This window comes from Zonotrichia leucophrys, chromosome 10 (assembly GCF_028769735.1).
Source record: "Zonotrichia leucophrys gambelii isolate GWCS_2022_RI chromosome 10, RI_Zleu_2.0, whole genome shotgun sequence".
Taxonomy (NCBI): domain Eukaryota; kingdom Metazoa; phylum Chordata; class Aves; order Passeriformes; family Passerellidae; genus Zonotrichia; species Zonotrichia leucophrys.
In genome coordinates this window covers 5232943-5256149 of record NC_088180.1, presented here as the reverse complement: position 1 = coordinate 5256149, position 23207 = coordinate 5232943, and the positions used below count along the sequence as shown (strand labels likewise).

General features: G+C 42.1%; 3 protein-coding genes across 13 annotated transcripts in view; 2 read left to right on the top strand and 1 right to left on the bottom strand.

The window, feature by feature from the left end:
* The window catches only part of USP3 (ubiquitin specific peptidase 3), a 38049-nt gene extending 34868 nt beyond the window's left edge, over nt 1-3181 (top strand). The window contains exons 10-15 of one of the 3 annotated variants that reach the window (XM_064721960.1): nt 2-108; nt 278-358; nt 1031-1149; nt 1295-1408; nt 1521-1588; nt 2356-3181. In XM_064721960.1, coding sequence (XP_064578030.1) covers nt 2-108; nt 278-358; nt 1031-1149; nt 1295-1408; nt 1521-1588; nt 2356-2521 — 655 coding nt within the window. In that variant the 3' untranslated portion in view covers nt 2522-3181. The remainder of the gene's footprint in view (nt 1; nt 109-277; nt 359-1030; nt 1150-1294; nt 1409-1520; nt 1589-2355) is intronic. The other 2 variants (XM_064721961.1, XM_064721962.1) reach the window with 2 other exon arrangements.
* A 4170-nt stretch (nt 3182-7351) lies between these two features.
* FBXL22 (F-box and leucine rich repeat protein 22) lies at nt 7352-10539 on the top strand. The gene is made up of 2 exons (XM_064722312.1): nt 7352-8293; nt 10123-10539. Exons 1-2 carry the CDS (start codon nt 7749-7751, stop codon nt 10466-10468), a joined length of 891 nt encoding a protein of 296 aa, XP_064578382.1. The 5' UTR covers nt 7352-7748; the 3' UTR covers nt 10469-10539.
* A 3677-nt stretch (nt 10540-14216) lies between these two features.
* Nucleotides 14217-23207, bottom strand: part of HERC1 (HECT and RLD domain containing E3 ubiquitin protein ligase family member 1) — a 100241-nt gene continuing 91250 nt past the window's right edge. For all 9 annotated transcript variants that reach the window (XM_064722661.1, XM_064722660.1, XM_064722667.1 and 6 more), the window contains 12 exons: nt 22627-22749; nt 21957-22059; nt 21084-21253; nt 19692-19830; nt 19233-19402; nt 18720-18889; nt 18381-18546; nt 18014-18090; nt 17335-17587; nt 16959-17111; nt 15723-16028; nt 14217-14877 (listed from right to left, as the gene is read on the bottom strand). In XM_064722661.1, coding sequence (XP_064578731.1) covers nt 14692-14877; nt 15723-16028; nt 16959-17111; nt 17335-17587; nt 18014-18090; nt 18381-18546; nt 18720-18889; nt 19233-19402; nt 19692-19830; nt 21084-21253; nt 21957-22059; nt 22627-22749 — 2016 coding nt within the window. In that variant the 3' untranslated portion in view covers nt 14217-14691. The remainder of the gene's footprint in view (nt 14878-15722; nt 16029-16958; nt 17112-17334; nt 17588-18013; nt 18091-18380; nt 18547-18719; nt 18890-19232; nt 19403-19691; nt 19831-21083; nt 21254-21956; nt 22060-22626; nt 22750-23207) is intronic.

The window sequence follows — 23207 nt, the reverse complement described above, 5'->3', positions numbered from 1 at the left end:
GAAATGGAGCGTCTACTGTTGTCACTGCCATTTTCGGAGGCATTCTTCAAAATGAAGTCAACTGCCTAATATGTGGGACTGAATCTAGAAAGTTTGACCCATTCCTAGGTAAGATGCTGCCTCTTGTGTTCCAAATACCGTGTGACTTAGAGCAGAAAATTAAATCTGAAGCTTGATATATTTAGATGTCACATGACAGACCCAGCGTGTCAGCCTGAAAAGACCAGGCATTGCTCTGTTCAGCCCTAATTCTGTTTTTAAATCATTGCTTTTCTAGACCTTTCGCTAGATATTCCAAGTCAGTTCAGAAATAAACGTACTAAAAACCAAGAGGGTGGACCAATGTGCACGCTACGAGGTAAGAGTGCCTGGCTGATGAAATCATAGCAGGCCCAAGAGGATTTTCTTTCTAATCAGAGCATTCCAATGTAGTTCACTCCCCCCAGACACTGATCTGTACTGCTGCCTGTGGGTGTTCTCTGGGGCTCTGTCCTCAGACACGTGCCCATGCCCACAGTGAGGGTGGCTCCTGGGGCTTCTGCATTTAAACCACATCAGTGCAGTCCTGCAGGTTGGGCAGCAGTACTGGTACTGACTTTGGTTTTTACAGGATGTTAGTTTTTTACAGACTTGTGAATAGGCTTGCTGAAAATAGTGAAATATGCAACAAAACCCTGTTGTTGTGTCTGTTCATTTTGTATCTAAAGCCAAACAGGTTTTAAAAGTTGACTATTCTGTGTTAGAAAATAATTTATCTTTGTTTGAAAGCAGTTTTTTCTGAATGTTAGATGGAATCTTGTTGGAAGATGGAGATTTTGGGAATGCATGTTTATTTCTTTCAAACTACCTCTAGCTGCTTTCAGGAACAGGGAAGGTTGCATGTTACAACACATTGTATTAAACATTATACAGCTTTTTTGCTGCTCAGATGGATATAACTAGAATGGGTGCAGCAGATGAGCACACCTATATTGCTGTATTTGTTGTATTTCATGGTACAAAAACCACTTGATGTATCTGCTTTTTCTAGATTGTCTTCGCAGTTTTACAGACCTGGAAGAACTTGATGAGACAGAGCTGTACATGTGTCACAAATGCAAAAAGAAACAGAAGTCCACCAAAAAATTCTGGATTCAGAAACTACCAAAGGTTTGTATAAGCATGAGAAATAACAGTGTGACAAAATGTCAAAGGAAATAATGGTTCAACCAAGACCTCTTCCTCCCCACTGCAGTGTCCAGAATGGAGTTCAGCCCCCTCCTCTAACACACCCTTTATAACTGTCCCCCTGCAGGTGCTATGCTTACACTTGAAACGCTTTCACTGGACAGCATATCTGAGGAACAAGGTTGATACGTATGTTGAGTTTCCCTTGCGAGGCCTAGACATGAAATGCTACTTGTTAGAGGTAAGAAGACCTCCTGATGCCTGCTGCAAGGACTTTGTTCCATGGCATATCTTTATTACAAATTCCAGGGTGCTACTGATATTTGAAGAGTTTCTGTTTTTTCCTACCACAGCCTGAAAACAGTGGCCCCGAGAGCTGCCTGTATGACCTCGTGGCTGTGGTTGTGCATCACGGCTCAGGGTGAGTACCTGGAGCCAGCCTGGCCTGCTGGCACAGACCTCCCACTCAGGGACATACAGACACAATGAAGGGGTTTCTGTCCCACGGGCATGTGTTCTAGTTGAGGGAAATAAGCCATAGTGTATAAGCTGGCAGGGAGCTAAGCTGAATTAATTTCAATAGTCAGGCCTGTGAATGCCCCCTGGCAGCCTTTGGGGTTGATGAGTGCATGTGTGAGATTAAATGAAAATAGTCAAGTGCCTCTACAAATAAAAAAGCCCTAAACCAAGAGGAGGAGTCAGGGGGCCTTCCAGGAATTAATGTCTCATTCTGAAATTCTTACTACAAAACAGGACTATTTTTTCCTATTTTTATTCATGTTGGAAGGTACATTTGCCTTTATGTTAAAGAAGTGTTTGAGCATGCTTGGAACAACTGCCACCCAAAGATGTGTATGGTGAAAGAGATCATCACCATTACCTTTCCTGCCACAGCAGTGAAGGCTCACAGGAACACCCAGGGAAGGCACTGGGCATATTTTGAAGTAAAGTTACTAGAAGTCTTTTAATTTTCCCCAGCCCTGGACAGATCTGTTGAGAGTAACAGTAGAAGGGACAAGACAGTGTGTTTTTGTAGAACTTTAGTTTAAGAAGAATTTGAGCCCCACTGCTCAGAAAGAGAAGCATGTGCTGTGCAGGGCTGTGGTACCTTCCTGCAGGCAGTCCCTTAGCCCCAGGAGCAGGTGCCTCAGTGAGTGTCTGACTGCTGTCCCTGTGCCTGCTCCACAGCGTCGGTTCCGGCCACTACACGGCGTACGCAGCGCACGAGGGCCGCTGGTTCCACTTCAATGACAGTACTGTAACCCTGACTGACGAGGAGACCGTGGGCAAGGCCAAGGCCTACATCCTCTTCTACGTGGAGCGCCAAGCCAAGCCTGGAGCAGAGAAACTTTAATACCTCCTTTGCATTCTTACTTATCAAGTCCACCGGACAAACATTTCCATTTTTCCATAAATACTTGATCCGAGACTTATTAATTTCATTGTGCACTTTGCAATTTCCTCTTGTGGGTTTTTGTTTTGTTGTGTCAATGGTAGCATTTGACTTACTGAACTTGGACACAAACTAACTTTTTTTTTAGTTATACCAGAAAACCTCAGCAGATTTTGATTTGCTGCTTTAGTTGTGATAACTCAATTTTTATATATATAGTTTCATGAAATAGTTATTTGACTTTTTTATATTAATGTTTTCAGTTCTCACTTTCTAAAGGCACATTTACATCAAAAAATCTCTGTCCTCCTTACAAGCAAGATAAATGTGCTTTTGATCATGAAAAGCAATACAACTTCATGCTGTTCGCAGTCCTGTTATGTAGATATGACTTAATCTCTTTAAATCAACGAATTGTTTGCACGTACAACTCTTTCCCTCGTGCAAGAGACTTAAACAGTGACCTCTGACCAATCATCCTTTGTCTGCAGAAGAGAGGCAATATAACATCATTAAGTAGACCAGGTAATTGCTGCTATATTGGTGTATTCAGGCTGGTGACTTTCAGGAATCATTGTAAATAAACAGTTGGTTCAATTGTATCAATACTGCAATTTAATTACAGTACTGCTCAGATATGCTGCCCCCTACCCCCTGCAAATTTAAAACAATTATCTTTACCTGTCTAAATTACTTTGCCCTTTATGGTTTTATAACTGAACCTGAATTGCATTTGACATCTCTTGGGTTAGACTGTCATCCTGAAATTGGATCGTGAACACTTACGTGCTTGAAAACTGGGGAGCCTTCCTGGCAGTGGAATCCCAAGTAGGAGCCCGTAGTTCCTAGTGGGGATTGGCCCCAAGGGCTGGGGTTTGTGAGAACAGGAGTGGTCTAAATGCAGCTCTGCATGCAGCTCTGCTCCATGGCTGCAGTTCACTGGCAGGAGGAGACAGATGGTGCTGCAGGTGCTTTGCATGAAATTGTTCTGTCAGTTCAAGTGAAACTCAAGAAAGGATGCTCAGTCTCTCAGAGCAGAGCCCTCACAGGGGAAGTGCTAAGTGTGCTTGTGACTGGAGCAGGTTCAGAGAGCTCCTGTGGCATTTACACACTGGCCCAGGGTGGCATTTTTTTCAGTCTCTAGGTGACCACTGGAGTCATGGTGCAGTTTCTAAGACCTGGCTATGTAACAGAGAAAGACTACATTAAAAAAACCCAAACCAGTTTTAGCTCTGCTGCTGATGGGTGGAAGTCAGGTAGTGTGAAGGGAAAGGCAGACAGGAAAACCACTACTGCCAAAGCCAGGAATCTGACAGAAAACATGAAATTTGAGAACTGTTGCACTTCAGATCTGTTCCCTCAGTCTCTCCTTTCTAGCTGGTTCTCTTGTACCAAGCAAGGAGCTGGAAGCTCCTGAAAGCTCAGTAAGAGGAGACTACAGTTGATGGAGAGTCCCACCACCAAAGAGCAGCTCTTAGTTAACTAGAAAATGCAGTTGGGAGTCCTGTTTTAGTTGATGCCCCTGAAGGGCACAGGCAGGGAGGCAGGAGTGGAGCCCAGAGCAGCCTGGGGCACTGGGAGGGCACAGCAGTGCCCTGCCCTGGGGTCCTGCTGGACAAGGACAAATTGGAGTCAGGCATTTGGTACAGGGCCATTCTTGGGAGCTTTGTCACAGCAGCTTAAACCAGAAAAGGGAGAAATTGGCTTTATCCAAAGCTGCAGAAATGGTTGAGCATAGCTAATGGGCTTTGAAGTGTGCACACAGGTTAATACTATAGCGTTATTGATACAGTGACATATTATAAGGATGCTGTCTTTTACTTAAGTTGAACAGTAACTAGAACTTGTCATTTCTTTAAGCTGTAGATAGTTTGTCACCTTCCCTTCCTTACAGGCAGTCTTTAATCAATGAGAATAGGTTGCTGATACTTAGACAAGCAGAAAACAGAGCAGGTAAAGCATTGTACCACATTCCTGCCATTCCTGCTGCTCACAGGGAGCTGCACAGCTGCCACCTCCAGCTGTGTTTTCTCTGCATGCTGCTTGGACCAGCTTTCTTTAGAATTTACCTTTGAGAATGCCAAGCTTAAAATACACGACGATCTCTGGGCCAGCAGCAGTTTAACTTACAGTAGTCAGGTGTATGCAGTGTTCTTGCAAAACAGTGATGTAAATGTGCCTTTCTGTCTTTTTAGAAATTTAAATTTGTAATCTTCAGCAACATTCACTTCTTTTAATCGACTTCTTCTTGTCAGCAGTTGTTTGGGTCAGAGTTCTGCTCTGACTTGAGCATTTTCTCTCAGTCCCACGTGCTGTCCCACGCAGCCCCTGGGCAGTGGTGGCTCCAGCTCTGGGGAAACGATGCAATCCCAGCAGGCTGTCCTGGCTTGCAGCAGGTGCTGCTCAGGCTCAGCCATATGCTTTGCTGGAACAAGTACATTGTAAATCCTTTCCTAATTTAATTTTCTCCCATTGCAAACTCAGATGGGCAGTATGAACAGTTTGTTGTGGCAACACAAGTATTTCTCTTCCTGGTGGAGAACTTTGCTTATCCACTGTATTCTATTCAGTGTGGTGTCGAAAAAAAAAGTAACTGAGCACTGAACCAGTAACATAATACTGCACGTGGCCTAGTATTACCTTTTTAACCTAGCTTGTATATCCTGTATTTATCTACTCACTTGTGGGGGGGAATATCTCTTTCATTTAAGCCAAATGTTTTTTTTCTACTTACTGCTCATCATAGTACACACTAGCTGGCAAGAAGTTTTTTTCTTGCTTGAGACTGCTCTGCAAGCAGCAACTGCTCTCTACAGTTCAAAGACTTGCATCTTTTTCACCAAAATGTGTCCAATCAAAGGTTGTCCTTTTGTTACTGATTGTTTAGCCACGTATACAACTGGAGCCAATATTTATGTCAATCAAAACAGCAAAATGTCCAGCTCTTAAATGTCAGCAAGAGAGTTTAAAAGTTTGAGACAGGAAGGGATAGTGGACTTGTATCAAAAACAGGAGGCCATTTATGATGAATTTACTAAATCAGTGGGAAGTGTAACACATGGTGTTAAATTCCCCCAGCAGTGTTTCATTACTGATGTGTCTGTGTCTTACTGATGAGGTAATGGGCACCTTGACAGCTGATTCCAACGTGCTTTAGGATATTCTCAAGTACTGTAGTGCCATAGTTGTAATTGTTTACCATTAAAATCTTGTGTGTAATTTTCAGTGAGGATTACTGACTGTGCTCATCTTGTGTGTTTCTGGAGCATTTCCAGGATGAATGTGAATTATATCTCATCACATAGTGTGTTTATGGAAAATGTGCCATTAAAGTGTCTCCTTTCCTTAGAAAATGAAACTCCTTGTCCTTCTACAGGCTTGCAGAACATTGGTGTATGTCCTCTGAACACAAATGGCAGAATACTGTACCTTGCTCTGGGAAAAACAAAATAAAGCAATTGCAGTGTTCCTAACTCTGTAACACCTCTCCCAAATTTAGCACCTAACCCCAAGGAGGACCTGCCATTCCATCTTAAATTCCTTGTCACCCAACTGCTGTTAATTTTTGTGTCAGATTGTGGTGTGTCCCCTCTGTCTGGCAAGAGTCCATCCTAACATCCTTGTCATTCAGCTTTGCTAGATTGTTGATTTGTTGTTAATTTGGGGGGTTTCTTAATTAGTATTTTTTAAAATAGTATTCCTGTATGTATAACTCTGAGAAGTCTCAGCTGTTTAAACCTGCTCAAAAACAAAGGTAAGTTCTTGAGGTTTGAAAATGCTAATATAACAATGAAGAACACCTGCAGGCACATCTTTTAAGCTGCTCTTTTCAGTAAACTTGCATTACCTGGGATGTGAAATCTTGTCCCTTTTGTGGCATTGACCAGAGTGTTTCTGACAGGGGGAGAGGGAACAGCAATCTCCTTATCATTTCAAAGATAAGATTAAATGACACAGGATATAAAACCAAGAAGACTGGCAATTGTTAGACACAGCTTACTGTCTATAGTAGAAAGTTACTAACTAAAGAATGAAGCAGAAAGAATTGCCATTTCTCTGTGTATGCCAGCTGTGTTCAGCCACATTACTCAAGCACTTCCTCAAGCTGTGACTGTTGCAGACTACAAACAAATTTCAGATCTTGTTTTTCAGAGGTGAATTTTAAACTGCATTCTTGGGGTGTGAAGGAGGAGGTAAAACTGAGTCCCACTCAACCTTGTCCCATATTAAAACACTCCTGATTAAAATGCCAGCTACTCTTTGTGTGCAGGCCACTTGAAAAACTCCCCCAGTGCTGTTTGCTACACTTTTTATGGATTTCTTGAATGTATTTATTCTCTTGTATTAACATCAGGCAGAAAGTGACTACAAATACCTTCATCTCAAGCATTTTTGATTCACAAGCTGGAAAGTTAAAGGGATGCTTGTTGCATTTAATTCCAACCTGCCCTTGCTGTAGCTTTATTTTTCTTCTAGGAACAACTTTCTGCTACACTTTCTCCAATTTCTGTACAACAGATACTTTTACCTGGAAAACCACTTTCATATCTCCTTATTCCACCAAAGGGTGGGAAAAATATTTCTGTGGTAATGGAACTAAACCTACAAAACCAGAACAGCCAAACTTGTAAAACTCGAGGCAGTAGAAGACATCTGTTAAAAGCACAAGCCCACAAGGAACTAAACATAGCCTTGCTGTTGCCATGCATGGCTGCCTCTGTGTCACTGCCTCCCTCCTGCAGACGGTGGGGACACAGCCAGCTTTGTTTGTGGAATCACAGCTCAGCCTCAAATAACTGGGCAGGAAATTGTCCCTACCTCTGGGGCCTGTGAACTGAACTGCAGACCGTGTGTGTGCTTCAAGGCACCCAGAGACTGCTTCAGCTCCTTCTAAAAACCTTTATGAAAGTTCCATTATCCATGTAACAGTCCTTGAACATGAACCAAATGTGCAACCTCAGAAAAATCAATGAACAGACAGAGAGCCAAGTGTACTCTGCCAAACCCAAGTGGTGCTCGGCCAAATCTCCCGAATGGGAAGCACTGACAGATACACCCAGCAGCTGCAGCTACAGCCCCACCCCACTGCAGTAACTCAGCACAAGAGCTTTGCTAAACTCCAGCAGAGTCTACAAGGCAGGGGGGAAAATCCCTTTTAAGGAAGCATTTCACGACAGTCAAGCTGTACATGCCCATTCCATTCCTTGGACGAAGGAAGCACAAGCTACATACATGGTTCTGTTCCTTTCCCTGTTCTGAGCTTCTGCACCAGTTGTTAGCCAAAAATAAACCCCATTCCACAACCATATATGTGCAACAGCCTCCTGGGGAGTGTGAGCCCCCTCCAGCACTGCTGTTACTCCACCCGGCCACGACACTCTGCCTCTGCTGCTGGGCAATGCACATAACCCAGCTCAACCGGGAATGCCTTCTACATCTCTTCTCTTTTCTGGACAAAAACAGTAGGAAAAATCTGGCAAAAACATGTCACAGGTTACTAGAAGTGTTTCAGGATCCTTTACTGTGGTCTTTGTTGAACTTTCATTCTCCAGTGGAACTAAAGAAGGATAATTTTCTCCTGGGACCTGCTTTAAAACACTTATCCATCTGCTGGTATTCAGAGAGAGTCAAGGTGTGTAACATTGAGGACTGGATGAAAAACAGTTTCCAGAAAGACTTCTGTAAGAGGCATGAGAACACTGTCAGTGATTTTTTACTAGACGTTTGCAACAGGTACGTTCTGTGGGTGTGAGTGTGCAGTAACTGCCTTGAGATGAGTGAAGTCAGAGTTTTTTCCAATACTCCATAACCCCTGCCTGAAATGGAGCATGAAGTACATGAGTGCTTTGCCTTTACAACTGTAGTGTAAGTTCATTTTACATAATAGTGTATACTTCCTTTAGATCTCCCTTAAGTCTATGTTTTCCTTCTTTTTTTTCTAAGAATTCATTTTTTATATGGGAAAGTGCCTCTCACACTGCTGCTCAGCTGAACTTCACCATTCTGGCAGTGTCTGGGGGGTGCCTGGAGCAGAGCCCAGATTTCAAACACTGAACACACCTCATTACAGCCAAGGTCAATTAACATGTTACTAAGTGTCAGCTGTGTCAGCTTTAGTTCAGTCTGAAGTTCTGAAGTTTAAACTCCCAGCTGCTTCTAAACTGCAGTGAGGGAAGAGAAATGGCACCACAGCAAAGCAGCTCTGGGTGCACAGCTTTTCCTTCCCAGCCCTGCTGCTGCAAGCCAGCTCTGAGGAAGGAGCAGAGCAGTGACAGGAGGAGGCTCACAGGGCAGAGCCTGTCCCTCTGTGTGTGGGAACATCAGGGCTGGCTTGGTCCCAAAGCAGAGCCAAGGGGCTGTGGCAGTGCTTCCCTGACATGGTGCACCTGTGCCACAGCCCTCAGCTTTGAAACAACAACTGAAAAAATGATGGGATAGTGACAGGATAGAGCCAGCAGCAGCACAATCTCAAAACAAGGACTGAAAAACAGCTTCAAAACAAATTAAATTGCAAGTGCCAGATTTCAGAAGTAAATGTTCTAGAACAATTAGATAAAAATCTGGATTAAGGACGAATCAGCATACCTGTGCCTAGAAAGGATAATACAAGGTCCTATCTATTTTTACTGCAACCCATTGAAAGCATTTCCAGTCAAAATTCCTAGCACTGTGTACAAAGAAAAATGCACATTGAATATCCAGCTTTTCTTCCTGAGTTTAAAGTAGTTTTATTCTGTTCAAGCCTTTCTTGACTGCTGCCAACTTCTTCCTCCAACTGCTCCTAACAGAAAAGAGTTTAAAAAAATTCTGTCCAGAGGCCTCACAAGAGCAACACTAACACAGCCCTGTGTGTGATGCTGTGTTCAGCTCGGTGGGTGCTGAATTGCTGCTGCCTGCAGAGGGGGCTGAGCCAGAGCCAGACAGGCACATGATTGCAGTGCTGCACAGCACCCACACCCACTGGGGACAGGCCTTCCCTCTACTTCCCCAGGCTGCTCAAGCAGCAAGAAAAAGCTTTTTTCATTTGCTGCATCATTGTTTATAACAACAGCATTACCAGTTTCAGTGACTCAAAGGAAAGTTTAAGAGCTGAGTGAGGTTTGAACATCGAACACTTTTTAGGAAGCAAAACTTAAGAGTGGGAGTGCCTTACTTGCTCATGCTTAGCATGTCTGCACAGCAGTCTCTTCTCAGTTGTCCTCCACTTCATCCTGAAATTAATCTCCTGTCTGCTGCGTCTCCTCTGTCTGTGCCTGGAGAAGCACAGCACCATCCAACTCCTTAAGAAAAAATGATGGAGCCACAGCTTAAACAGGCCTCCACATGCCACTGTGCCAGCTGAGCTAGAGATGTTGCTACCAACAGAAAAAGCTAAGTGAGCTTTGCCTTTAGGTAAGCTGAACATTAAGATCTACATGTACACTCACCTACTTGTGCCTCCTTGCTCCTCCTGATGAAGAGGAGGCATTTTTTCAGCCTTCATATTTATTCTTGATGTTATTTGCTTCTGCAAGCTCTATGATTTATTTCTCCCATCTCACCTGTCACCATCCTGCTTTCAGATGTCCAAATCTGCTGTCTCTGACCCTCTCTGGATGTGGCCATGTTACAGATGACTGCATTTTGCAGCTTCTCAAGAACTGCCCGAACCTGAAGAGCCTCAAGCTGGAGAACTGTGTGCAGATCACTGACCACACCCTGGAGGCAGTGACGCTCCACGGAGCATCGCTGCGAACGCTCCACGTGGATTTCTGCCGCAATGTAACACAGGCTGGGCTAGAGAGAGTCAGGGAGAAGTGTCCTTCAGTGATGCTGAGAGCAGACAGAAGTGCTAACATGATCCCAGACAGCAAGCCAGGAAAAAAGCTGATGCTTGAAAAAGCATCAAGAAAATTGGTTCAGCTTTAAGGTGTGGGTATTTTACCTCACTGAGGTAGCAATGAACTGTTGCTACTTCCACGGGTTCTGGTCAAGTCCAAACAAATTTTTGTTTTGTAAAGGGAAAAGACATGCATCTCCTCCTGGATGGGCTTCAGAAAATAACTGCTCTCTGTTGTACCTTGAAACTGGGAAACCCTGCATTGCTGTCACAAAATGCCAGATCTGCTGAAAACTGCAGTTCTGGTACCCTCGTGCTGCAGATGCCCTCACTCAGAAGAGGGAAGCAGCAGTGTGTTTATTGAGGCCAAATAATTTGATAGAGTTCAATCAATTTGATGAACTTTTAAGACAGTTTAACAGTAGTTTGACACAGTGCAGTAAGTTTGGCAGCAAGGTTCACTGACTGCATGGAAGAAACACAGAGTGAGCTGAGGCACAATGAGTCACACAGGGACCTGAGAACACAACACTAAGGAAGAGCCTCCCTCTGGGTCACGAGGTTCAAACTGGACCCTGCACTTACAAAACTCCTTATGTAATGGCAATAAAGCCACAGCAGAGAGAGCCTGAGTCACTGGAGGATTTTCACAAATTTTAGGACAAGAGTGATTTACAAATTTCTGTTAAAGGGTTTTACCTGACAGTCATTCCATCCACTAAGGAGGATAACCACTCCCTGAAACCTCTTTCTAGCAAAAGCAGAGTACTGACCACCAGTACTTCCTTGGTGATTAACAGTGGCAGCTAATTTACCAGGCTTTTTTAGTTAATGAGAGAAGCGTGGATTCAAGGCACACAAAACACAGTCTGACCCTCTGTATGATGTACTTACATAAAAAAAGATGCACCAAATTATTTTTTAAAGCTGTTTTAAAAGAAGTGCAATCTGAACAAGTGCTAATTCAGAGAACTAACCCACAAGAGAAGACAGTGACTAACAGCCTGTCTTTTAATGCTAAATAAGGAACACAGTACAGACCAGCTGCATATAAATACCCATTTCTCACTGCAAAGTCCAGAACCAGAAGCTATTTTCATCCCAAAGCACAAGGCTGTCCCCTTCCTGCACACTGCTCTGCTACCTGGAAGTGAAACTTTTTTTTTACATACTTTTCATGCTGTGCCACCATCTACAAAATTTGACACCAAAGAGGACTTTACTGCTCTCAGCATAACTGAATATACGTACTTTGCCTTCTGATCCTGGTTAACTGATCCACAGATATACTTGGTACTCTCTAATCTGGCTGAGGTAAGAAATAAATCAGAGCATTACAGCAACTTAGTCAAACAATACTGCAATTCTAGAGAAATACTTGATCAGTATGAGCATCTGTAAGAAACTCACCCAGAAAACCAATGAGGAAACGAAATTATTCCACCTTCATTACTTAGAGATATTTAACAGCATGACACTGTAAAAGTGGGATTTCATTAACTCCTTCCTAAAGTTCAAGTAGGGCCCTTATGCACCACAAGGTAAGGAAGAAAACTGGAAGAAGTGCAGATAAGGAGACACAGCAATCCTCACCCAGCACTGACAGCTACGAAAGGACATTGCTGAGCTGAACAAATTTCCTGTGATGTGGAAATTGGGAAGCTGACACAACTTGTACCTTGGATACACTACAACAGCTCCACACACTGCTGACAAGCCAAAACAAGGCATGAACTTGTACAGTCACTGCAGCAAGCAAAGCCCTCCTCGTGCCACCAGCTCTCCCAGCACTCTGTGCTGACAGACATCTCTGTAGCTGTAACAGGAACAGATCAGCAAGCAGCTACAAGATATGAGAGCACATTTGCATCTGTTTACATATTACTTAAGCCTTTTTACCAGTTTTCTACCGGGACTTGGGGGGAGGAGGGGCAGGGTACTTTGTGGGGTTTGTGGTTTGTTTTGTTTTTTAATTTTCTTTTATAGAGCTAAAAAGGGTCTTCAAACACTCTCCACTTGATTTCTTTCCCTATTTGTTTAACAATGCTCTAACTTATTACTTGGTTCTTCCCCTCCTTGAATGGGGATATTTGTTCATGACATGGTAAAATCTGAACACTAAAAAATGTATTGATACATTTTTTTCAGCATCAATAATGAATTTTCTTACTTCACAATCCAATCTGAAAATAGAGTATAGAAAATGCCAACATTTTACTTAGGGTATTATGGAAGGATGGAAACATGTCTACGGTTTTCTTTAGTTCCAAGCCATTAAAGTTCCATCAAGCACAAACCTTTAATCAACATCCCCTGTGATTTTATTGTAAACTGCCTCCAAAAAGATCTTCATTATCCAGAAAGCTAACAGCACAGTCCACATAAAGCTGCCATTTTTAGGCACAGTTCTATTATTTCCTGTGCTGATTGAAACAGGCTGACAAATCAGTGCCACTAAGACACATCCATGAAGTGTAGAATGCAATAATGCAGGACTTAGTAAAGCTGTTTCCCCATTTATTTAAATACTGTATTTTTTACCTATTAAACCTACACGTTTAGGCCAAGATGTGACTCTACATCCTCACAACACAGTGATGGGACACCAACACCTCAGTCCAATCTGAAACCTAACAGACAGTAAGGCAGGAAACCAAGTCTGCATGATGTCAGAGCTGTGAGACCCCCCCAGCTCCTGATCCCCCTCAAATATTTCACTCTGCAGTGGTCTTTGATCACAGCCAGGCTTTTGCCTTTTTCAAGAGCCCACATACAGCCCTGAGAGAACTTCACCAGATAAAACCCAGATACACAAATTTTCACAGCTCACCAAGCCCTCCCTCTGCACAGTGCCAGCTGGCAGCAATGCAGCAGCTCAGTCTTGGACAGCCAGGAAATTTCCCAATCAATCCTTGTTAATGTCCAACAGACACATCAGAGAAAGTACCAGGAATTTACCCTACACTCCACACTCAGATGGACCAGTCTTGCCCCAGGTGAGAATGACTCTAATAATAATTTTCACCAGCCCTCAGTTCCCACAGCATCTTCCCAAGGAGTTGAGGGAGGAGGAAATGGAGCAGAGGGGAAAGGGGAGCAGAGCAGCTCTGACTCACCCAGGGACAGCCTCTCCCCTTCTCCCTCCCCAGGTACCCCCTGCTCTGAACACCAAGCACTGTTTGCAGCTTGACATCAGCGATGCCTTTCACAGAGACAACGGGCAATTACCAATTGTCCAGCACTTCCCTAGGGCTCAGAGCAGAGATCTCCATGTGCAGAACTGCTGTCCTGACCAAACAGCAACATCCATCACTGTGTCAGTCAAACCATGCTGATCACAACAGCTACAGCTGAGACAAAATGAGACCAAAGGCAGAACTAAAAATGTGAATAAAACCCACAACCTTGACTACTACCCTGTCCCTTCCATTTTAATTTTTGTGTACCCTGAGCAGGAATCAACTACATCAATGTGTCCATTAAAAATATTACTATTTTGCTCAAAATATTTAAAATTTTCTGAATCAGGGTGGCAGCATGCTGCTATTGTCAACAATTACTATGGAGGAGCAAAATGTTTAAACAAAAAGCAAGAAGGAAGCAAGCCCAGCATGAACTTGTATTGCAGCACGAGGAATGAGCAGCAGTGCCCCCAAGCAGCCAGGCCCCAGGCCAGGAGAAGGCAGAGCACGGGGCTGCACAGCACAGACCAGCAGGCTAAACATTTTCAGAGGCTTCAAATGTCACACCCTGTCTCAACACTGTAAGATTGTAATTTCCTGAGACAAAATATAAAAGTATGAAGCCTGAGTAAGCCAACCACAGTTCACAAATGCATACAAGCAACCGAGTCTTGAATTTGCTTTATTTTTCTCTGCAGAAAGAACCCTGCACAGGCAATTCAAATTGAAACAAAATAAATATGTGAATATTCATGTAAAACTGTTCTGGCTAATGAACAATTATACACAATGTACAACTCTTCATGTTCACTGGGAGGGCTTACAAATGTACTATTCCCAACAAAAATGCACCAAAATGTCTCCATGCAAACTTATCAAAAGTGACCAAAAAAGGAGAAAAAACTTACCGATCATAGTTTTTTGTTTTGTTTTTCCTTTTTTACAATCACAAAAAAATAAAAACATCTAATTTTTTGTTACATTTAGAGTAACTAAAGTGTGGCCACCATCTATTAAGATCTGGTTTTATGCTCCTAAAACATCTATGGTTACTGTAAAATTATGTCAACGATGAATTGGACTTAGGGCACTATTTGTAGTAAAAGGAAGATGATTTTGTTCACAGAATGTTAATAATCTGTGTCTGAGCCCTCTGCATTGTCCACATTCCGGGAGAGCATGTAATTGTCCATGTCTATAGACCTGCAATTATTGATTGCATAGCGCAAACGCTCTGCCATGATAACTTGACTGGAGTAGGGTGGGAGCCTCAGTTGAAAGAAACAAGTCTGTGAGGTAGGCAAGCTGTCGTAAGGCTGTGGAAACGGATAAAAGGTGGGACACTGGTAAGTTGTGAATGAAGTAAAAATGCAACAATATCCACATTTCATTGCTCCTTGCTCTACCATTCTCACATTCTATCTCAAATTCCTTTTAAGAAGCAGACTGACCTCCCTTGTTTACAGCATTTGTTCCACCCTTAAGTATGTCCAAAACCACTGTAGCACCTACTCTGCAAGTAACACAACCCACTACTGAATTCAGCCTTTTCAAGAGTTGACCACATTGCTGTTTAGAAGCCCACTGCTAAATACCAAACAATGTTCAAATTACATACCCTAGCGTGCCTTAGCATTAGGCAATCTGAGAGACACCCAACCAAATATGACAAAAAAAACCCTGTTAGCTGAAATTTTTGTCAAGTTTTTTGTTCATGTTGTTCACAGAGAATGTGCTTTCACTGCACAAAACCCAAAATGAATGCATCCTGTATGTAAAACTATACACTGTAAACTCATTGCAGTGGTTTTAAAACATTAAGAGTTCACTAGTGGTATGTTGCTACTTACACAAAATTAAAAACAGAAAGAAAATTACTAAATGAAAAGAGATTGGAACAGTTAAAGTAGACAAAGGTTTGTTTCTTGTCTTTATGTCCAATCACCAGTTCCACCAATTAAATTAAGATGCAATTCATGCAGCCTGTGTCCTACACAACCAAAATGTCTGAGTTTATTAACTTAGAGCATATCCCATTCCATACTTTTTCTGTAAATTTACAGTTATGGAAATTGTCTCCTAGTGCCAAAGCACAGACTACACTTGAGAGGAAACAGTAATAATAATGATGATAATAATAATAGAAACACCAGTGTCTTACCCTATCAACCTTCATTATTTGGAATCGCTGAGAGATATCAGCTGTGTTGGCTGGCAGTCGAGATCTTCCTGACACAAACCTCATGAAAAGGACTCTCTCCTCATTTGAAAATTCTTCCAGGGTGTGCCAGAACCACTGCACCAGCTGATGCTGCTCATCAACTTCTCTGTATCGCACAACCTTCTTCAGAACCTCAACTGATATTTCTGGCATTCCACAGACCATCTGCTCCAACTGCTTGGCAGTCAGAAGTGAAAGCAAAGGAACGGGAACAATCCAAGACATTCCTTCCCTGACAGCAGCCACCTAATGGCCAAAAACGGGAGAGACATTTGAAGTGCAACTCTGTGATCTCTGCCACTTCCTGGACTATCCAAACACAAAAGTAACTTCAGCTGAGAAATGGCACTGAGAGACAGAATTACCAATGTCTTCTAAACAGAGCCTCCCACACACACAGCCCCTGCAAGGGCTGTATTGTTTCTAAAAATCCTACACAATATTACAGATATTTTAAATTGTAATTGCACATTAAAGAACATGTTCTGATCCAACACAGAGCTATTTAAAAAAATTACAACTTGGCAGCACAAATAATGATGGCTATACCAAGCAACTGTGTAAATAGAAAAAAGACTTTGTTCCAATTCAGATGTATGATGAGAATGCTGTACTTGTTCTGCAAGACTTGGGATTTGGTACCTCTAATGAGGAAGCTGTTTTCTAAGGCAGATAGTATCACACAGGAATCTTTACCTTATAATTAGAATGCTGCTCTCTCAAATGACAAAATACACAGAACTATGCAATAGGTAACGAGCACTTCCCAAAACATACTGTGAAATATTTGCAGGATTTGTGTCATAACAAAAGATAAATAGTTTCAAGCTAAACAAAGGTTTGTCAATAGTATTTACTTTAGCCATATGTTGTTCACATGTCCACTTAGAGTACCCAGCATGCAAAACTGCAGGTTTTTTCTCAAGAGGGGTTACTCAAATGGAAGACCAGCTCTGATTTCTAACACTCTTTTGCCAACTGAGTAATTACTGAGAAAAAACAAGACTAAATGTTTAAAAAAGGGTCAAAACACTTTGTGGGGAAGAAAAAATACAGAGACCCAAAAAGATGCAGAAAGCCAAACTTTTCTTATCACTGAATAAGCTGTAATGGAAATAGGCACAAATTACCCCCGTTCCCACTAACAACAGGGGCAAGTCACAATGAGGTTCTCACCTGTCGATCCATTTCATGGAGTCTGTACTCAATTGCCCTCTCCACATACTCTTTCCTGTTTGAAAAGGTAAGTGGGATACTGTTCCCTCCAGGGATTATGGGAACCATTTTACCATCAGCACTTTGGCCAACAAAAGAATCTAAAGGAATCATCTGTTATGCAAAACAGAAAAAGGGTCAGTTACACCAGTGATTCAAGCACAGCATTTTACTACAAGTCATCTAGAACTACAGTAAGATCACAGACCATCTAAATGCACAAGTGCTCGTGCACTTAGAATGGAGACTGAAATTATAGAAATACTGATGTGAAGGTCAATCTAATATAGTAACTGCTTTCAGAATAAATCTGAAAGTGCCGTCTTTCTTATCTTACCTCATGGAAATTTTCTTCAGTAATCCCACTGTCTTCAATGTGAAGAATGCTGTTGAGGGTCTGCACATAGAGCAGATCTACCTCCTCCAAATCCTCCAAGATGAGTGGGATACAACAAAGTTGCTTCCAGACCATTGGAGCCAAATGAAGATCTAATGGCTTTTTTGTACGAATAGCTACACCCATGAGAATGCCCAAGAACTTAAACTGCATCAGATGTTCATCTAAACATGCTGAAGGGTTAAAGAGAAATCTGAAAGGACACAGAAGCAGTGAAAAGAGTGTTATTTCTATGCTACCTCATTAGAAGTAAAAGGGAAAACACTTCTAAGCACAGCACAGTAACTGCCAGCACACTTATCAGCAATTGTCCAAATAAACTTTTCCAAATAAGATTATTGTTATCTTTAGCTGTTAAAACATTGGACCCTGAGGGAGGCAGAACTCCTGAGCACAAAGCCTGGCATCTTGATGCTACTCTGAATTCTGCCATCAGCAATCCAGCAAGTCCACGTTAAAGCCATGCCCTGGTTCACAATGAAGAGACAACATACCCTGAAGGCAAAAAATACACTAGAGACAATCATGAAGTCTCATAATTTGGTATAAAGAAGTCGATGAAAGATTTAGATTTTAACCCACTACCATCTGCAATAAAAGCAAGTCGTGTACAACTCACCTATCCCTATTGTAGCCTACTTCAGCTGTAGCATTTGGGGAAGGAATAAGCAGGTCTACTATTCCAGTTTCCAGTTCCTTAAAAATCAACAACAAAAAAGCCTTCTTAGAAAGAGGGAAAGCAAACTTAAGACAGAACTATAAAGACATTTTAGCATTACAAGACAGAATATTTCACTACGGTGATGATTACTCCTTACAAATACATATGAAACACTGAGAGAAGGTAAACATGGTAGGATGATTTTAAGTAGTAAAGACATGTTTATTTCAAGACCTGTCTTTATGTCAGGCTACAATGTTCTTTTTCCTGGGACTGCACTGTGATACATTCCTGTTACACATTCCCAAAACATTCACAGACGTACCTGACACATTTCTGTAATGGTGTCATCAAACACTCCACCTGCATCATCAGCTCCTTCTCCAACCAGCTTCACTTTCCAGGCACGGGAGGGCAAGCGAAGGTCTGACGCATTCAGCTTCACCACTTGCCTTGCGATCTGGACAAAAATGGGCTTGCACTTCCGACCCCTTTGGGGGAGAGACACAGAGCCAAAAATGTAACTCACAATCATGGAAAGGCTCTGAGTCACTCCATCAACAAAGCTGTCCAGAGAGAGCTCAGAATGCCAGAACAGAGGGCAGTGTATGAGCCTCAGCATGCACACAAGGTGTAAGCCAAGGGCTGTGAGAGCAGCACTGACCTGGTGGAGATCCTTTTCACAGTGATCTGGGGCCCGTAGTTCTTGCCCTGCACCATGGTTTTGCCGATGGAGCGCACCATGGGCAGGGTGTACACCCGCGGAGCCAGCAGGGGCCGGAGCTGTCCCTGCACGATCCCCCACGTTCCAGCATTGTAATGAGATGTACTGTTCTGCAATAAAACCAATGAGAGTAAATGTATCAATAAAGGATATCGTTCCATTCTTAACAGAATAACAGGGCTTCAGTGTTTCAGGACGCAGATCAGCACTTTTTGGTTTTAGTTCTGAGGCTTGTAAGCTGTTGGAAACCAGAGCATAGCACTTGCCAGTGATAGCATAAGTGAAAAAGTAAAGCAATACCTTCAAGAAGTTTGCTTTATTATCGAATTATTTATTTTTAATTTTTTTTTACAAAAAAATTACAGAGCCTATTACTAAGGTCCATCTAGATCTGGTCAGAAACTCTCTAGCAGAACAACAAAGCCCAGTCAGTTTTTTCCAGTGGAATTTTACCTGGTTATTGGGACTGAGGTTCAGTAATCGCCATGAAGAGTACATGAGGTCAGAGAAATGGTAGAGCAGTCTCAGCCTTGCTCTCACTGTATGAATGCTCACTTCTTTCAGTGCCCCATACTGGGGTGGAATGGCATCAGGTAAACCAAGCTGCAAAGGCACTGAAACACCTGCCACAGAAAGAGAAACCAAGCACTTGTTTGAGAAAGAGGAGCTGTATTGCTTTGGCTTGGATGAAGCTGATTTTCCTCACAGTAGCTTCTAAGGTGCTCAGCTGCCTACTGGGGTTAAACCACAACAGAAGCCAAACTGAGAGTAAGATAATTTGTGTATTAAACAGAACAAGGTATGGTTATAAAAAACCCAATTTTGTCCTAAATATTCAGAAATTCTTGTCACACTGACAGCCCAGGAGACACCAGACTAGAGAAAAGGCCGGAGCAAAGGCCAGCTGCTCACCTGGAGCGCGAGGGGGGACGGGCGGCGCTGTCCAGGCCGCGCTGTGGCAGCGGCCGGCCGAGATCTGCCGCACGTTCTTGCCCTGCAGCACCGTCACCAGCGTGGGCTCCCGCACGTGGTTGGTGTGGCCCAGCCCCAGCTGCCAAAAGGCAACAATCAACAACTGACAGTATTGCTACAACTCTCCAAGCAAGAATTCAGAGAAGATGATAAAAAAATCGTATTTGTTTACAGCGTATATTGTGATAAAAAATATCTGCCATATATATATATATATATATTCACCTTTTATCTTTGACAAAATACTGCATCTGCACCCAACAAGGGTAACGGATCCAAGTGCCAAAGAGACCTGAAAACAGCTGGAGACTTCTCAAAAAATCTTTCCCAGACTGAGGATCTGATCCCTGCTGCTAAGTCCTGTATTTCAGTCTCTCATACATAGACAGCAAAGCTCCTACATCTCCCCTGTGCTATTTAAACAGCATTTTTGTTCTAGAATGTAAATCCTGGTTTACAAAAACACAGTTGTTTTTTTTAGTAAATGTAAACATTTACTGAAGCTGTTGTAACTTTTCACCGAGTTTCATATCATATCCTAATTTCATATTCTGTGAGTTAAAAATTTCCTATCACAAAAGGGTATTTTTTCCCCCCACTTCATATAAAACCAGTATTTTGAACCACAAGGAAAATCATATAAACAGCTTTCAGAATGAATTTCTCTACATTTTTACACTATTTTTTTCTCTTCCAAAAATACAAAGTACCATATTAAAAAAACCACTAATAAAAGTAATTTAAAATAGACACCTCAAATAAGTTCCTCAAAAATTATTCCAAACCCCTTGCTCAACAAGGCTTTTCAAAAACTCAATCCTAGAACACCACAGGATGAAGTCTGCCCAAACTTCCTGAAACACCAGTAGCTAATACATCCAGAGACTCTTTCTAAAATTTGTAGCCTGCAGTAGAAAAATATTAGTAATGTATGTGATAAAGGAGGAGAATTCCTCATTTACCACGTTTTTTCTGACTTCAAAAAAATCATTCCTTTGAAGAGGTTCATTTATATTTTCATTATGGAAAGTATCTAAAGAGTTCAAAAATATGATTGACATCAACCATAAATTTTATTATGTTGAAAAGATGACAGCTTAAGAATTCGGAGAAAATCTGCAAGCTTGAATTAGAGTAATTTAGGTAGCATGTTTGGAGTGCTTTCCCAAACTGGTACCATGGAAGAGCAGAGAGAGTAAGCAAGAATAGAAATTGCTGAGGGGTGAAGGAGGGAAGGAAAATCAAAGGAAAGCCGAAGGAAAGCCATGGCCAGCACAGCTGTGAAGGGCAGCAAGAGGCTCCCAGAGGTCAGGAGCAGGGAAGAGGCCGTACCTGGCCCTCGGAGTTGCTCCCCCAGGCGTAGACGTCCCCCGTGGAGGACAGGGCCAGCGTGTGCTCGGCGCCCACGGCGATGTCCTCGATGAAGACCCCGGCCAGCAGCGGCACCTGCTGGGGCCGGTTGTGGTTGCGGGCGCGGCCCTCGGGCAGCCCGATCAGGCGATCTGCAAGGGCAAGCACCAGGCTCCAGGAGCAAGCAGCACTCTGGGCAGTTTCAGTACAGCACAAGCAGGGGAGGGACAGACAGCAGATCTGTACAGCCCTGGGGCTGGGACACGGGGGGAACCCTTTAGGGACAGAGTGTGGGTGTTCCCTGCAAACCAGTGCTGCCTACAGTGCTTGTTTACACTGTTAAAGCTGTTTATCCATGGTCAGTCAGAAACAAGACCAAATTCTACTAAACCAAGGCTTCTAGATTTAAATGCATCGGTTTATAACAAACATGAATTAACTGACTTCAGGAGTTTATGCATGTTTCATTCAATGCACATGAAAATCCTCCTGCCCAGACTGTGAAACGTGTGAATATGTGCGCTTAATTAGACAACGCAAACTTTGATGTAACCCAATGGTTTTGGATGTGTGAAATTCAATGAAGTTCTAGGAAAATGCTCTTCAAAAAGTAAATTAGCAAAATGAAAGGTGTTCTGAGATCAAACTAGACAAAGCTACAAATCTGGATTTCAGGTGTATGTTAAAATTGCATTGTTCAAGTTTCAAAATTTACATTAGGGCAACATGTTTCTAAAAAGTAGCATTAGATCAATCTTAGAAACATGTCTTAATATTCTTCCTTTTCACCTGCAATTTACACATTTCCATGTTTATTTCTAAACATGGAAATGTCAAAAGAGCAGTTTGTCTTACCTTGGCCAAAAGTATACACGTGACCATCTTTTGTCAGTGCAACCGAGAACTGAGTTCCACAGGCAACTTTTTTTATTCCAATTCCACAAAGAATATCCACTTTCTACAGGGTAAAGTAAAAGGAAAACAAGCTATAGTATTACAGGGCTATAAACAGAAAGCAAACAAAAATTCAATCTGTAAATCCTGCTTCCAAAAAAATTTTTTTAATTCCCATTGTGCAGCACAAATATTGTAGGACTATTTTAATTAACACTTGGAAATTAGTACAGGAAACAGAAACTTTTTTTTTTCAATGGAATGAACACCTTATTCTATGTACAATGATTCAAAATATCTATTTTTCCTGGAAGTGAGGGGGAGTGGCATGGGAAGAAGTAGGTGGGTATGGAAAAAACCTTCTCCCCACTTTCCAAAGGAAATCTCTCTTTTCTAAGATAATCCTCAGATTTTGACTATTTATACTGCTACTGGGTCACAGTTGCTATGATGTACACAAAATTCTGGAGGGTACCAGGCTCAGCATAATGTATCATCAGAATTATTTGTGCCAGATTGTGTAACAACAGCATGGAATGAATAACATCTGCAAATCACACGCTCAACGCAGTGACATAGCTTTAAGAGCACTGAAAGCTTATGCAAAAAACCATTTCCTTAGGAATCTAACCTGTGGTGAAGACTTGGCAGTAGAATTTCCCAAACCAAGTTTACCATAATCTCCATCTCCAAAAGCCCAAACCATTGAGCCATCCGTTGACACGGCCACAGTGTGATTGAGGCCACAGGCAACCTGGGTGAGAGATAAAATGTTATTCCCACTGCTTTTGCTGATTACTAACTCAAACATACCAGCTACCTTTAAGAAGAAAAACTGTGTTTTAAAAATGAACTATCCTTGTAAAACCACTAAAACTTCCACTGCTTATTAGAGCGTCTTACAGACCCTTAGGACTGAAAAAATACAGCAGTGTTTTATCAACACTTGCTTTATCTCAGCTCATGGAACCAAGGATGGTATTATGGCAAACATGTTCCCTGTTTAAAACTATATTAAAAAAATCTCATTAATTCATGTGTAAAAATGCCCAAATCTTGAAATGTTAAAAACATTGGCAGTTTTGCACAAAGATGATCAAAAGACTCAGGAAAGTAAGTATTTAAAAAATCATGCATACTCAAATTTTGCCATCATAATCAAAATAAAAGCCATGGTTAAAAACCACAATTGAACACTTAAGTATGTTAAAA